General features: G+C 34.4%; 2 protein-coding genes across 2 annotated transcripts in view; one reads left to right on the forward strand and one right to left on the reverse strand.

The window, feature by feature from the left end:
- LOC138138392 (uncharacterized) overlaps positions 1 to 15,159 on the reverse strand; it is a 189,274-nt gene that overhangs the window by 131,485 nt on the left and 42,630 nt on the right. The gene's annotated exons all lie outside the window — the stretch shown is intronic.
- On the forward strand, positions 522 to 14,916 carry LOC138130774 (uncharacterized). Its single transcript, XM_069047414.1, has 3 exons — positions 522 to 637; positions 5,460 to 5,558; positions 6,506 to 14,916. Exons 2-3 carry the CDS (start codon positions 5,547 to 5,549, stop codon positions 11,021 to 11,023), a joined length of 4,530 nt encoding a protein of 1,509 aa, XP_068903515.1. The 5' UTR covers positions 522 to 637; positions 5,460 to 5,546; the 3' UTR covers positions 11,024 to 14,916.

Genomic DNA, 15,159 nt, shown 5'->3' on the forward strand with positions numbered 1-15,159 from the left:
CATGGAACTTTTCTCTATAACATTTTTACGAAAAAGCAATACAAATTGATTTAAAATTTGGAATAAATTAACCATCAAACCCGCCTATGGGTAAGGGCGAAAATTTTCTGTTAATAAAAAATAAATAATCAAAATTTAGATTCTCATGGTTACAAAAAATAGAAACTAGTTAATCACACAAAACGACTCGTTTGGTAAAAATTGTGGGGCAAAAAATCTTGGAATACTTGTATGAATTTTACAAAATGTTATAGAGAGAAGTTTCATAAATTGGCGAGTTCTTCCACTGGTTAAAATTAACACTCGTATTTCAGAAACACCCTGTATAAAAATACTTCTAATCTCATGTTTACACACCGCAAGATCTCATTTGATGTTTTTGATACTTAACGGTATTATATTTTCATAACATAACAATTACAAAAAATTATCTGATCAGACACGTGTTTAAAAGATTAAAATACTTGAATGAAAATTGAGGTCATCTTGTTTTTCGCTTATATCTCGAAAACTAATTGAGATAGCAATAAAATTCCAATAGCAAAAATCTTAGTTCTCACCAGGAATGTGTCCCACTGCTTCTTGTTGCCCTGACTGGATTGCGTGTTTTCAGTTTTCTTCAACCCTCAACACTGAGGTAATATATTTTTTATTTCGCTTACATATACAGTGAGTTTTTTTTAAGACTGGCCATAGGGTTTTACATGCTAATTTTTCAACCCCCTGTTAAAATTTATTTTTGTGAAAAGTACAAAGTCTAGCCCTGTTTTTAGATTAAACAATAATATTATCTAGACATTTGCTTCGTTTTGTGATACCTAAATGATTGTAATAGACAATTTACAAATAAAATGTTATTTGCAAAAATCCAAGAAATAGTCTGAACATTACTTTAATAATAACGATCCATTGATTGATGTTATGTTATTATAACTTAAAACAAGGTTCTTTACTTCAACAGAAATTAAATGAAATGTTCAAAATCGCCTCAATAGGCAGTTAAGCAATTACACAATCAATTACATATCAAAATTACAAATGTCAAGTGAAATTTTAGCCTACTGAAAATTTAAAATTGAACCAAACGGAATTCAAAAAACGTCTTTTTGATAACGTATTCCTTGCTTCTGGTTATTAAATTGAAATTGTTTCAATACATTATCATATCCCACAACTTTACTACAAAACTGGGTTAAATATTTTCATGAGGACAAAAGTTAACATGGGGTTGAAAAATCAGCATGTAAAACCCTATGGCCTTAAAAAAAACTCACTGTATACGCGCTGCCAAAACCAAATAACCACCACCTATTGAATTAAGTTGGTGAAAACAAAATTACACTAAGGCCCGGTTTATTCAGCATCAAGTAACTTGATAGGGATTGAATAAAATGGTCCGCGGTATTACTTGTATAAACGGAAATTATATTAAAAAAAGTAAATAAATATACACAGTCTCTCGTCGGCTAGACCATAGGGCTAGACTACGCTACTTAATACTACCAACTGTGATTTGGTAACAAACTATACAGCACGTTACGATTATTTTCTAACACCCCTTCTATCGAAATGTGCTGTAAAAAAAAAAATTAACACATTTTTAACATTCTCACACACTGGTCGTGCTTACACCTAGCTAATGACTTAGTGAAAATATCAGCTAACATTGAGTCTGTTTGTAAATAGCTAATTATGATTTCCTTACTTTCCACTAATTCACGCGTAAAATGGAATCTAATATCTACATGTTTACTGCGCTCATGAAACATTGCGTTTTTTGACAATTCAATTGCGCTTTGATTATCACAATATACATTTATGGGTGACTTTACATATTTATGAAAACCCATATGCGCCAAAAGTCGTTTGATGTACACAATTTCACGCGAAACTTCCGAAAGTGCTGCACATTCGGCTTCCATTGTTGATAATGAAACGGATGCTTGTTTCTTTGATTTCCAACTGATTGGTCCGCCGGCTAATGCCAGAACGTTTCCTGAACAGGATCTTCGATCGTCTATGTCGCCAGCCCAATCTGAATCTGTGTAAGCCTGAAGATTTTTTGAATCTTTATCGTAAGTCACGCCATAATGCGATGTGCCCTTTAAATATCGTAAAACACGTTTTGCATTAATCCATTGTTCCTTTCCGGGATTTGCACAGAAGCGACTCAACGTGCTTGCAGCAAATACTATTTCGGGACGTGTTGCATTCGCTAAGTAAATCAGTCCACCGACTAGCTCTTTGTAGAGTCGATTCTTCATTTCTTGTTTTTCTTCTTCCGTTGTGGGACTCATCTCCTTCGTGAGTTTTGTACACGAATCAATTGGAATAGATGCTATTTTGCATGTTGAATTTTGCAATTAATTCTTCGACATATCTCTTGAGAAAGATGGATCTTCCCGGTTCCATCCCGTTGGATATGGATCCCAAGGATGTTGTTTATTGGACCCAAATCTTTCATCTTAAATTCTGATTTCATGTTCTTCTTTTACTTCGTTTAATCTTTCCAGCTTCTTCGATGCCAAAATCAGATCATCGACGTAGATTATGATAATAACTCTTTCATCATTCTCACCGAAAACGTAGACGCAAGGATCAGATGGTGTGCGCCTACCGCCATTATTTTTCATGTAACCGTCAAGTTTCTTGTACCACTCACGATCAGATTGCTTCAGACCATACAACGGCTTCAAAAGTTTACAGACTTCTTCTTCTTTTCCTTCTTCTGCAAACATCTCGGGTTGTTTCATGTAGACTTCGTCGTGTAGTGCGCCTTGTACATACGCCGATATGACATCCACCTGGTGTACGTACATTTCTTCATTTACTGCGGCAGCTAGTAACGTACGAATTGCCTCATACCTAGCCACTGGTGCGAAGACTTCTTCGTAGTCCACGCCATATTCTTGCGTTTGCCCACGAGCAACTAATCTTGCTTTGTACTTCTTAATTGTGCCGCTTTCGTCAACTTTTGTTTTGAACACCCATCGACTAGTCAATATTTTTTTGTTTGATGGTCTTGGTATAGGCCTCCAAAGTACCATTATTAAATCGTGAATTTACCGTCAGCACGATTAACCCTATTAAAAAATTAGTAAAAATTAAGAAACTTTAGGGTTACATTCCCTTGACATAAGACTTCAAATGTGTGCAATCAATTTTCAGTTATCACTAAATTCAGAGCCATAAAATAAAAAAATCGATTTTGAGCAAAAAAAATTTTTTTTTCGTACACGCTCATAATTCACAATTAATTCAAAGAACACATTTACGAAATTCGCATCAAAAGAAAATTATTCGTTTTTGAATTATTCCAATTTTAACATTAAGAGCGAAAAATGACCAAGATTTACAACTGCAGTGTCATAAATAAATATCTCATTGTTGGGAACATCTGTTGACCACTTTTCTAGTAATTCTTAAGTCCCTAAAGGGTATCATAACCTACGTCAACTTCTTTTGTGGAACTGACCGCCCAATTTAATAATAAATCATAGCTAAATTTTAGGCTTTAATATTAAATTCCATTTATTTCAAAAACCGGTGATGTTTTCATGATTTCAATGACACCAAATTTTTCCTTAATGTTTGAAAGGACTCTCAGTGAAAAATTATGTAAATTAATGTAACAGTTATTGAATTAAAACAAAATCTTTACCTGTTTTATTAAAAATTTTGAAATTTTTACAGACTGTTCTAGAGTGATACACAATCATTACTGAATTTTTTGAGAATTTTAAATTGATTAGAAGTGGATGTTTTCCCACTGACGATAAAACTCATCTCACCCGGTACTGTGCCGCACGTTCATGAAATCGTCCTCCACTACTTAAATCGCCTAAATCTGTAAGAAGGAACAGAGTAATCTATATCAGCCAGAAACATTCTCGGGAGTACTTCAAAAATTATACAAATTCCAAGTAGCTGATCAATGATCATCAGTTCATTATAACAAAGGATATTCCCCCAAAAAAATGTACACTGAGAATAGTTGTAGCGATAGATTTTCAATCAAAATAAGGGATTGTCAGATGTAGATATGGGAATAACTACTCAAACAAGAAATAGAATTATGTTGAATTATACTTTTCTTTTTTTCCTCCACCACCCGGGCACGGCAATTTTGCCGGAGTACATACACTATTACGGATATTACTATCAAGTAATAGTGCAGTGCCAATCAACATAATTACCGGCGTCTCGCCGCCACATTTTGACTTTGTTGTGTTTTATGTTCTGTGTCAATGTTGAGGAATTTCCTCACGATATGACATGAGCATAATAATATACCTTTTTGAATTTCAACCACCAATGTGTTCTCTAAGTCCAAAATTTTTAAATTTTTAAAAAGCGATTGCGTTGCTGAAATTATAAGTGGTAAAATAGAAACTTTTTCTAAACTCCAAAGATTTCTCATAGCAACGGAGAGTTCTAAATATTTATTAATTTTTGTGTTATATGTCTGTGTTATATTGTGTGAATTTGGAACAGCTATATCTAAAAGATATGCTTGCTTTTGTTGTTTATTTAAAATAATAATGTCTGGTCTGTTATGCTGAATATGAATGTCAGTTAAAACTGTACGATCAAAATATAATTTGTAATTATCATTTTCCAAACAGCTTTGTGTATAATTGTATAACTATAATGTGGTTGTGTATTCTTTAATAAATTGAATTTAACAGCTAAATTCATGTGTATAATTTTAACGAATATATCATGACGTTTCTTATATTCGCTTTGAGCCAAAACGGTGCAAGAAGAAATGATGTGTTCAATTGTTTCCCCTTCAGTTCCGCAAATCCTACATTTATCAATTATCGACTGCAAACCGCATATGTGTTTTTTATAATCTCTTGTATTTATAACACGATCTTGTATTGCAAATATAAAACCCTCCGTCTCAAGGTGAATATTTGATTTCTTAAGCCATGCATGAGAAGCCTGAATATTAATTTCTGGTTGTTCCAGTTCTTTAAAGTATCTCCCATGTAAAGACTTCTGTTTTATATTTGCTCTAGTGTCAGGTATATTTGTCTCAACAATATCTGAAATTATATTATCACTTAAATTTAAAGGTGTGTAACCTTTATCGGCTGAAACCAAAGTATTAAAAAACGTGTTATCAAATTTGGTAAAAAGAACTCTGGTTTTAATGTTTATATTCTGTAAATTATTTTTGGACCATTTTATAATATAAGTATTAGTTATTATTAAAATGTTTTTTTTTTAAATGAAATTTTAATGAACCTTGAGGGTGTAGATCTCTGATTGGTCAATTTTACGAGTAAGTTGTCTTTTCTCGAATATCTAGATTTTTTTTTCTTCAAAATTACACATCCAAATGCGATCTCGTGTTTCCTCTTTTTCTCTGGGACCCGAATTGTGAAAGGCCATGTTCATTAAAGTATCAATAATAAAGTATTCATCATTTCTCAGTTTCATTTTCCTTTCAGTAACCGCAAGCCCAAAAACTGCTTGGTTTGTCTTGAGCGATTCCATTGTTGCTTTCCCTGGACCAATGATTTCAATTTTATTCAATAATGCCACTTCAGGTAAGAATCTAATCTTTCGTTAAATTTACGTTGTTTTCATCTCTAAATTTGGAGTTCCAATATTAAACAGAAATTGATTAACTTTTGTGTTTTTCTTTTTAATTTTATATTCTCTTTCTCTGTAATGTTTTCACTTACATGTGAGATCAATTAAAATTTAAAATATTCAACTGTTATATCCCAAGTGCGCGCCAAATACCTGAATGTTTCAGGTTATCAGATTTGTATTACCTACCAAGAAAAATTTTGGATTATTTATTAATTTTTCACTTTTGTGTATTGCACATGTGTAGTACTGCGGTACTGAACGAAAGTATTACAGCGATTTTCTCGAATTTAATTTCTACATAAATCTCACAATGAAATTTATTGATAACTTGGATTCAAATGAATCTTAAATTAATTTTTTTATCAAAACTTATTTAGGGATCATCAAATAAGTACTGCATCTGTCATAAAGTTGAATTTCAAATATGTTAATGAAATCTAGTCAGTTATATTCATAATAGCTAAGTTTATGTAGTTGGGCGTACAATTACATATTATTACATGTACGAGTATGTTCTTAAATCTTGTTAATTTTCATCACATTTACAATATTTTTGCATGAAATCAATTTAATTTAGATTGTTTCGCTTCAACACAAACTTTACAGTTACTTATACTCTTGTTTTTTATTTAAAATTTTTAACAGAAAACGTGATGAAACTCACGAATTGGACTTTTCTACTTCGATACTTTGGAGTCAATTATAATTATGAATAGTTATTTTTGATTCTAGATTGCGAAACGCTACAACTCGCGATGCTCGCAAAAAAAAACTCATTCTCGAATGCAATAGAATTTCGCAATCGAGTATCAAATAACGTTTTTTTAAACCTTGATTAATGTTGTTTTAAATATCGAGAATATTTACCCATAGGAAGTTAAAAAATTCTCTCTTATAGAACACACCTGGTTTGGGAATCGAGTACGAAATACTGATTCCGGCATACTTCGCATTGAAACTCAATACAGAACATATTAAAGATTTCCAGATTGAAAGTAACGTCAAAAAGTTGGGAAACTTCGACGACGTTGTAATTGACGTTACAAAGAACGAGACAAATGTTTCTTTTGCGATACAACTGAAACATAAGGAAGGTAAAAACAAGCATTTGTTACCGGAAACTTTCGAAGCAGAAAATGGCGATTTCAGTTTGAAAAAATATTGTGAAGCATTTAAAGGTTTGAGCGACGTGGACAAACGACGTCAGTTTATTCTCTACACGAATGCCAAATTCAATCCTCGACGGACAACAGAAGTGACTAATTTCACCATGATCCAAGACGACCGTTGCGATGGAAATATCTTTCTTAATTTCGGTGGAGGGAACGTGTACAAATTCGAAGTCAACGGTAAAACTACCGAAAATGGAAACATAACGAAATCAGACTACGAAATATTTTTTTCACGATTTAAACTTTTTGTTTGTCAGAAAAATGTTGAAGATCTTAAAGCAGACATAGTCAAGATTTTGCAAAACGATACCATGTACGTAGTTCAGAAATATCAGGACTTATTCAGAAACTGGCATCAAGGAATATTTACAAATAAAAAAATTGACAAAGCGACAGTGAATGTTCATCTTATCGACATTTTTCTATCACCATTCATAACAACAGATCATTATATCCCCGTTGGTCAAAATGAGAAATTGAAATTGTTTGAAAAAGTAATTAAAGAATTCGACGTGACTTTGGTAAATGATTCTTTTGAAAACTTTAAGGAAAATTTAACAAATGATTTTAATCCGGAAGAAGGAACTGAGGAAATGTTTAAGAGCTATAAAAAACTTTACAAAATTAAGCCCAATGCAAAAGTTGATGAATGCATACTGCGTCTAGCGAAAGAAATCAAAATAATTGACAAATCCGTAAAGGTATTAGAAAATGAAGTCAAACTGAAAGTATTGCAGTATCTTTTCGAAAAACCCATCATCGTCAAATTCAATGAAACTTCGAAAAAGTTGATTTACAAAATAATGAAACTACATCAACTAGGAAGCAAAATAAAATTTATCGTGGTGGGTCAAGGAATTCAGTTGCACAGACCGTCAAGATTTCGAATTTTTGAAAATGTGAACGACTTACGGAACAACGCTGACCTTTACAGTGAGGTCACTCGGATATGTCGCCTATCTCTACAGGGCAGGAAAGAGACTACACTAGAAGTACTGATCGATTCCTGTGAAGAAATTTGTAAACACGTCGGAGCAAAAGAAATACTCCAAATGTTAAAGGGAAAATTTTTAATCGGACAAGCAACAGAGAGTCTTTCATCATTTTACATAAACAGAAAAGTTTGTTTCAAAGTTGAAAAAATCGATGAATTTTTGGATGGTAAATTTTTTGAAAAGCATTTGACGGTTGTTAAATTCGACAGAAATGTGACAAAGATACAAAATGAGATTCGTAAGCGCAACATAAATGTCGTCGATGTTCACGATTATTTAAAGTCTACACAAATTTTAAATAAACCAATGATTATATCAACGAATAAAGAATATTCTGAGCAATTAATCCAAGGTGTTTTAGAAAAGGGCGACAATAAATCTGTAGTATATTTAAGAATTTTCGAAGACAACGGTTTTCTAATCATATCTATAGAAGAAAACCAAATTCATTGTTTAATCAGACCAATCAATATTTTATGCTCCGATCCCGGTACGGGCAAGACGACGTTGTTGAAGAAATTGAGAAACGAATGCGATTCCAGGTTTTGGACAATCGAAGTCGACCTCAAAACACATAATGACTTCTTTAAGACAAAACACGACGTTGATGAACTTTTAAACCTTTTGATTGAAGGAAACGTAAATAGTTTTTTGAAGCATATTAGAGACGCTTTTCGGTCTAAGAAAAAAGTATATTTCTATTTTGACGGCCTCGACGAAATGGAAAATAGTTGCGTCGACAACGTTTTGGATTCCGTCAAAGCATTGTCGTCTGAGGGATTTCACATTTGGATTTCTTCTCGAAAAAATTTAAAAACAAAATTAGAAGATCGTTTCGGTAAAGTTGCGATGGACATTGAGGAAATTGAGGAAGAGCAACAGAAATTCTACATAAGGAATCGCTTGAAGGGAGAATATAACCACGAACAAGTAGAAAACCTTATTAGTAAAATTTTTAACAACACTGACATCGACAACAATCGTCAAATTTCGGGTAAGGTCCTTCAGCTTTACATTATAACACAAAACTTCCTCGTCGACAAAGAACTACATCAAAAGAAGACCGAACATACAAGTACATTTGTTTTCACAAAAATGTATGATTGGTTCTTCCGTGGAAGAATCAAACATAATCGAGACAAAGAAGAGTCGAAAAACCCGCATCTATCCATGGCAGAAGAGGAAGATATTTTAGAAAGATACGAACTTCTAGCTGTACATTCTGTGTTGGGTGAAGAAGTTTTTCAAAAACTAAAAATGGATCTGAGAGGAGCAAGACGTTTTTTAAATAAAATTAAAACGAACAAGGACCCTTTGGGGATTGTAACGAAGGTGAACGACAAAGAAAAAGCAGTATTCGAACATTTTACCTACGGGGAGTATTTCGCTGGCCTCTTTTTCTCAAGCAACTTCGACAAAGCTCGTCTCATCACAGAAGAACTGTTTTCCGACGGACACAAGAATTTGATGATGATTTTAAATGTCATACTTGCCGAAGATAATCCCCTCCATTTGGCCGTGATCTATCGAAACGTGGATCAAATTGCAAAACTCATTGAGAACGAGAACGTTTACGACAAAGCTGGCCGCAATCCGCTTCATTTAGCGACGTACGTTGAACCAAGATTTGTCGATCGGCAGACTTCTTTGTTTGAAGTCAATATAAAAGCTAGAAAATATTTGACAAATATTGCAATTTTAGAAAAGACGGTGAATTTCAACTACGCCGATTGCGACAAATTGTTTCAATTGAATGTCTTGGAATATGCTTTCAAAAATAAAAGTTTTGTTTCTGTAGAAATGATCCTAAAAACATGCGAAAATGCAAAAGAGGAATTACATCAGTATACCCAAAAATATATCAACAATGACAACTTTGTGGTTTTTTGCTTGACGCATGGATGTAAAAATTTATTATCTTCAATATTTGAAAATAGCGAAAAAAGCAAAAATTATATTAAAGAAAATGCTTTAATTATCATTCAAAATACAATAGAAAGCTGTTACTTCCAAGAAATCGAAACATTCCGCTTTGTAATCGATACTCTTAATGACGACTTTAATGTGGAGTGTGTCAGATATGCTCTACATTTAGCTGCAAAGTACGGAAAAACATATGCGGTCCAAATATTACTCGAAAAAGGAGCATCTGTTAACGCCCTTACGACAGATAATGAGACTCCGTTACATTTAGCATGTAAATGTGGGGATTTAAAAACAGTCGCTTTACTAATCGAGAAAGGGGCATCTGTTAACGCCCTTAAAACTGATAATGAAACTCCGCTACATTTGGCTTCTAGATTTGGGTATTTGGAAACAGTCGAATTACTAATCGATAAAGGAGCATCTGTTAACGCCCTTAAAACTGATAATGAAACCCCGTTACATTTAGCATCTGAACGTGGGGATTTGAAAACTGTCGAATTACTAATTGAGAAAGGATCTTCTGTTAACGCCCCTGCAACTGATAATGAAACTCCGTTACATTTGGCATCTAAACGTGGGGATTTGAAAACAGTCGCTTTACTAATCGAGAAAGGAGCATCTGTTAACAGCCTTACAACTGATAATGAGACTCCGTTACATTTAGCATCTAAACGTGGGGATCTGAAAACAGTCGCTTTACTAATCGAGAAAGGAGCATCTGTTAACAGCCTTACAACTGATAATGAGACTCCGTTACATTTAGCATGTAAACGTGGAGATTTGAAAACAGTCGCTTTACTAATCGAGAAAGGAGCATCTGTTAACGCCCTTAAAACTGATAATGAAACTCCGCTACATTTGGCTTCTAGATTTCGGTATTTGGAAACAGTTGCTTTACTAATCGAGAAAGGAGCATCTGTTAACGCCCTTAAAACTGATAATGAAACTCCGCTACATTTGGCTTCTAGATTTGGGTATTTGGAAACAGTCAAATTACTAATCGAGGAAGGAGCATCTATTAAAGTACCTGCAACTGATAATAAAAGCCCGTTACATTTGACTTTTAGATTTGGGTATTTGGAAACAGTCTCATTACTAATAGAGAAAGGAGCATCTCTTAACGCCGTTACAACTAATAATGAAACTCCGTTACATTTGGCTTCTAGATTTGGGTATTTGGAAACAGTCGAATTACTAATCGAGAAAGGAGCATCTGTTAACACCCTTACAACTGATAATAAAACTCCGTTACATTTGGCTTCTGAAAGTGGTAATTCGGAGATAGTCGAATTACTAATCAAGAAAGGAGCATCCGTTGAGTAACCAGAAGAATTGTAATTTGGCATCGCCTCTACGTGTTGCAAATCGACGCCAGCAGCATGGACATGGCAGCCGTGGTATACCAGGTGGTGGACCAAGAGAGACATGTCTTCGCCCACGCGAATGCCGGTTTCAGCGCCAGAGATCAGAGGTGCCACAGCGACGAACAGAAATGCCTCGATCTGGTTTGGGGTATCCAGAAGTACCTGCCTTACTTGGAAGACCGTCTGTTCCTTATGAGATCCAACAATAAAGCCCTCACCTGACTCCTATCCGCCAAGGATGGGAAGACTAAGTTGACAAATTGAGCCCTGGAGCATCAACAATGCGATTTGGACCTGCAACGTTATCCGGGTCCAGGAACCCGGAGCCGAAGGAACCAGACGAGACCCTCGACACCAACAACACCGAAAGACCAGGAGTTGGAGAAGCGCTTTCACTCCAACTTCCCGACCAGCCGGACCGTGAGTAGAACCCCAACGAGTTATGTATCTGGTGGACCTGTGGAGTCGCGTTATGAAATGCCATTTCGACCGGCTCCGCCCGATATTTCCGCGCAGTTTGTAAATACAAGGTTAGGTTAGCTGTAAGTTTTGTTTGTTACTTATTATTTTACTTCTGTTTTGTTTACTTTTGTTGTGATTAAGTGTCAGTAAACTGAGCGGGACGCTGCGTCGTCCCATATTTGTGCTAAGTGACGCCGAAGAATGGGGCCTTCGACCGTCAAGCGGGGAAGGCCATGTGCCTCCATAGTTAAGTGTCGGGGAACCCAGCAGGACACTCTGTCGTCCCATACATGTTATATCCCAGTGCAGTGATAAGCTAGTTTCACACAGTGCACCATCCCGGACGAGTGATAACTGACCCTGACCCTAATAATTTAAGCTAATTTATTTCTTTGCTTTTAACTCACATGTAACTTTTGACTGTAAAGCCCATTTATTTTCTTTATCTTTAGTTTTCTCACCAGTTATCTAAAAATTCGGTAATTGTTCACTTTAACTACTTCTGGAATTTTCGCGTTTTTTCTGGCTAGACAGCCTCAGGACGTCCTCCTACATCGTTTCCCACCAGTCAAACCTTGTGCAAATGAAAATTTTCCTTACCCTTTAGTTATACTAAGACTTGGCGCGACCTTGACGCGACCTTGAAACACAACAAGAGAAAAAAAAAGGCATTTGCACAAGGTTTGAATGGTGGGACACGATCTAGGAGGACGCCCTGAGGCTGTCTAGCCAGAAAAAACGCGAAAATTCCAGAAGTAGTTAAAGTGAACAATTAACAACAATTCTAATATTTCGTTTGTATCATTTTACTTCTTTATCTACTCAGATTTGCTTCACATGTCAATTTTATTACTTTCTGTAAACGTGTGGATGTCACTTAGTCGTTAATCTTTTCTTATCACTCCCTATATAAGACAAACGTAACGTCCACACGGGAGCATTTTCTTAAGATCTTTGTGCACGACACTGTCACTGTCGTAATCGTATCTAATTTTGTAACTTGTGTTTAATAAAGTTATTATTTTTTAGAAAGTGTTTTCGGTCGAAACATAAAATACAGTACAGTCGTTGACCAAAATAAAATAGGACAAAGTGTTACCTTAGACAGTTTCACAATTCAAAGATTTGTGTAGTGTAACTGAGACGTATGTGTCTCAGATTACAACTTGATTTGACTTGACAATTGATTTACAAAAAGTTAGGTTGTGTTTTTTCACTTGTCATCTCGTCACTGTCACTATGTTCAATTAAATGATTGCGAGTTTTTCAAATATTGTCGAATGATGACACTTATCAGAATTGTTTTTTTTTATTTTTGACACTTTTGTTTCCTAAGAGATGGATTTCGCAAAAATATCGAATTTCACAATCGAAATTTACTTTGTCCTATTTTATTTTGGTCAACGACTGTACATATTAAATTAACAAAAAAACAATTTGCTCCTCCCAAACATTATAAAATTATTACTATCCTCTTAAAGATCTCCAACTCGAGTGTGATGTTTAGTGTATGATAAAATGATAAACAGAGGCCCGGTTGTATAAAGCGATGTCAAGTACGTTGTTAAAGTTTTTCTAATTTGCTGTTTTAACAAAGCCGTTAACGCATTCGTTTTGAATGCGTTATTAAGCTATTAACACATCCGACATCTAGGAACTATTTTAAGTTGGTAACACACATTGCCGGCAGCAAATTGACTCTGGTATTCTCTGCTATTTGCCGCATTTCTAGATAATTCATCTTTAAATGCAATTTCACTTGCGAAAAATGACAATTATGTTTAGTCTAGATTCAAATTTAGAATTTTACTTTAAATGTTAACCATGAAATAAATGTTACCATAAATTAAAATTACCAAAATTGATTTTACTTGTAAAAAAACATGTATTTAATATGCAAATTATAAAAAATAGCATAAAAAATTCGTTTTATAAAACCTAAGAGCACATGTCATATACAGGCACTCCTGCTTGCAGCAGTCGTGCTGCAAATCTGACTCGTGTCTTAATAACGGGTGACTATTGAAATTTTCACTTGGAGTTGGCTTTGAATGAGTTTTTATTTTTTCTGTTACTTTAGACACACGCAAGAACGAACGACAAATGTCAGTCAGTACAATTGAAACATAGTTTTGAAATGTCAAACTTGTCAGTGTCTAAGGTGCAACGGAAAACAAAGAATGATCCATAGCCAACCCTAAGTGAATATTTTAATAGTCACCCGTTATAAGTTTTATCTACGATCGCGTAAAAAGTAGGCACTTTTTGCACTAAAAATCGTTGTCAAAGTTGACGTTTAGAGAAACTGACGGAATCGTTCTCTAAAAGTTTTAGAGCACGATTTCTCGCTTTTATGGAATAGAACTGTCAGAATACAACAATCGAATTTGTTGGAAACATTGTTTAGGTTGCTAAACGACGTGGTTCTCAAACGACTTTTGTTATTCATAAAATATTGAAAAAATGAATTATTTTATACAAATTTATGTTGAAACCGGTGTGATGATCTCAGGATCGTAGATAAAATGTTGTAAGACATACGTGTAAAAAGTTCCTTTGTTGCACTCACATCTTTTAAAATACTCCCTCGTACCTCGGTCATATTTTAAACCCGTTCGTGCAATAAAGGATAACTTTTTACACTTATATCTTAAATAACTATTACAGTGTGGAATAAAATGATTTACATCTAGTTACCTTTGCATTACCCTTGTAAAAATACGAAATGCCGCTCTACAAAAAAAAAAAGAAAGCCTAACCTCAAAATATTCCAAAATTCCAAATGTGATTTATTGCGAAGGGATGATATGAATGCATATGATTGAAATTAAAAAGGAGCTAACAAAAGCAAGTCACAGCTAGTGTTGAAAGTGGCCACCAACGTTTGTTAATTCAATTTAGTAAATTGTAACAATTGTCAATTCGATTGATGACATTTATTGACAGAACTAATAGTTCGGCACTTCAAAAAAAAAGTAGAGCGGTACAGGAAAATTTACATGTGCAAAAATTCCAAAGGTAACTAGATGTAAATCATTTTATTCCACACTGTATAAAACTCATGTTTTAATATATCGTATGATCAAAAAGTCTTTGGATCGCGATAGTCAAGAAATGTAACAACTATCTATAGAATTATTTACTTCTACTGCTCGTAGTTTTCATGTGTAGGTACTTCAAAGTAGCGCTAATCTCTCACGGAATTCATTTAAACATAAACGAGGCGAATAACCCCAATTACCATTTTCACCACGATTTCCATTAGTGTACCTAATATGATTTAATAATAAAAAATTTATGTTCTCTTTGAAACATTTTGAATTTATAACCTGTTAACTTGAAAGTTGTCAAGTAAATGTGAAAAATAATTGAAATAAACAATTTCATAGATAGCCTGTTAATTGCACAGCAACCTTGATCCAAAGACTTTTTGATCATAAGATACTATAACATAATGTCAAGCGATCTGATTGGGGGATATTTAACATTGGATTTGAACGCGCCAATCAAATGGGCGGATTTCGGACTTGACGCGTTGTTAGCTGATACGATGTTATAATATGTCGCGTTTTTTGACGGTTGTAGAAAAAGGTCTTTTAGGCCGAGACGCAGGTCGCGCCAGTAAAAGCCTTT

The sequence above is a fragment of the Tenebrio molitor genome, chromosome 1 (genome assembly GCF_963966145.1).
Source record: "Tenebrio molitor chromosome 1, icTenMoli1.1, whole genome shotgun sequence".
NCBI classification, from domain to species: domain Eukaryota; kingdom Metazoa; phylum Arthropoda; class Insecta; order Coleoptera; family Tenebrionidae; genus Tenebrio; species Tenebrio molitor.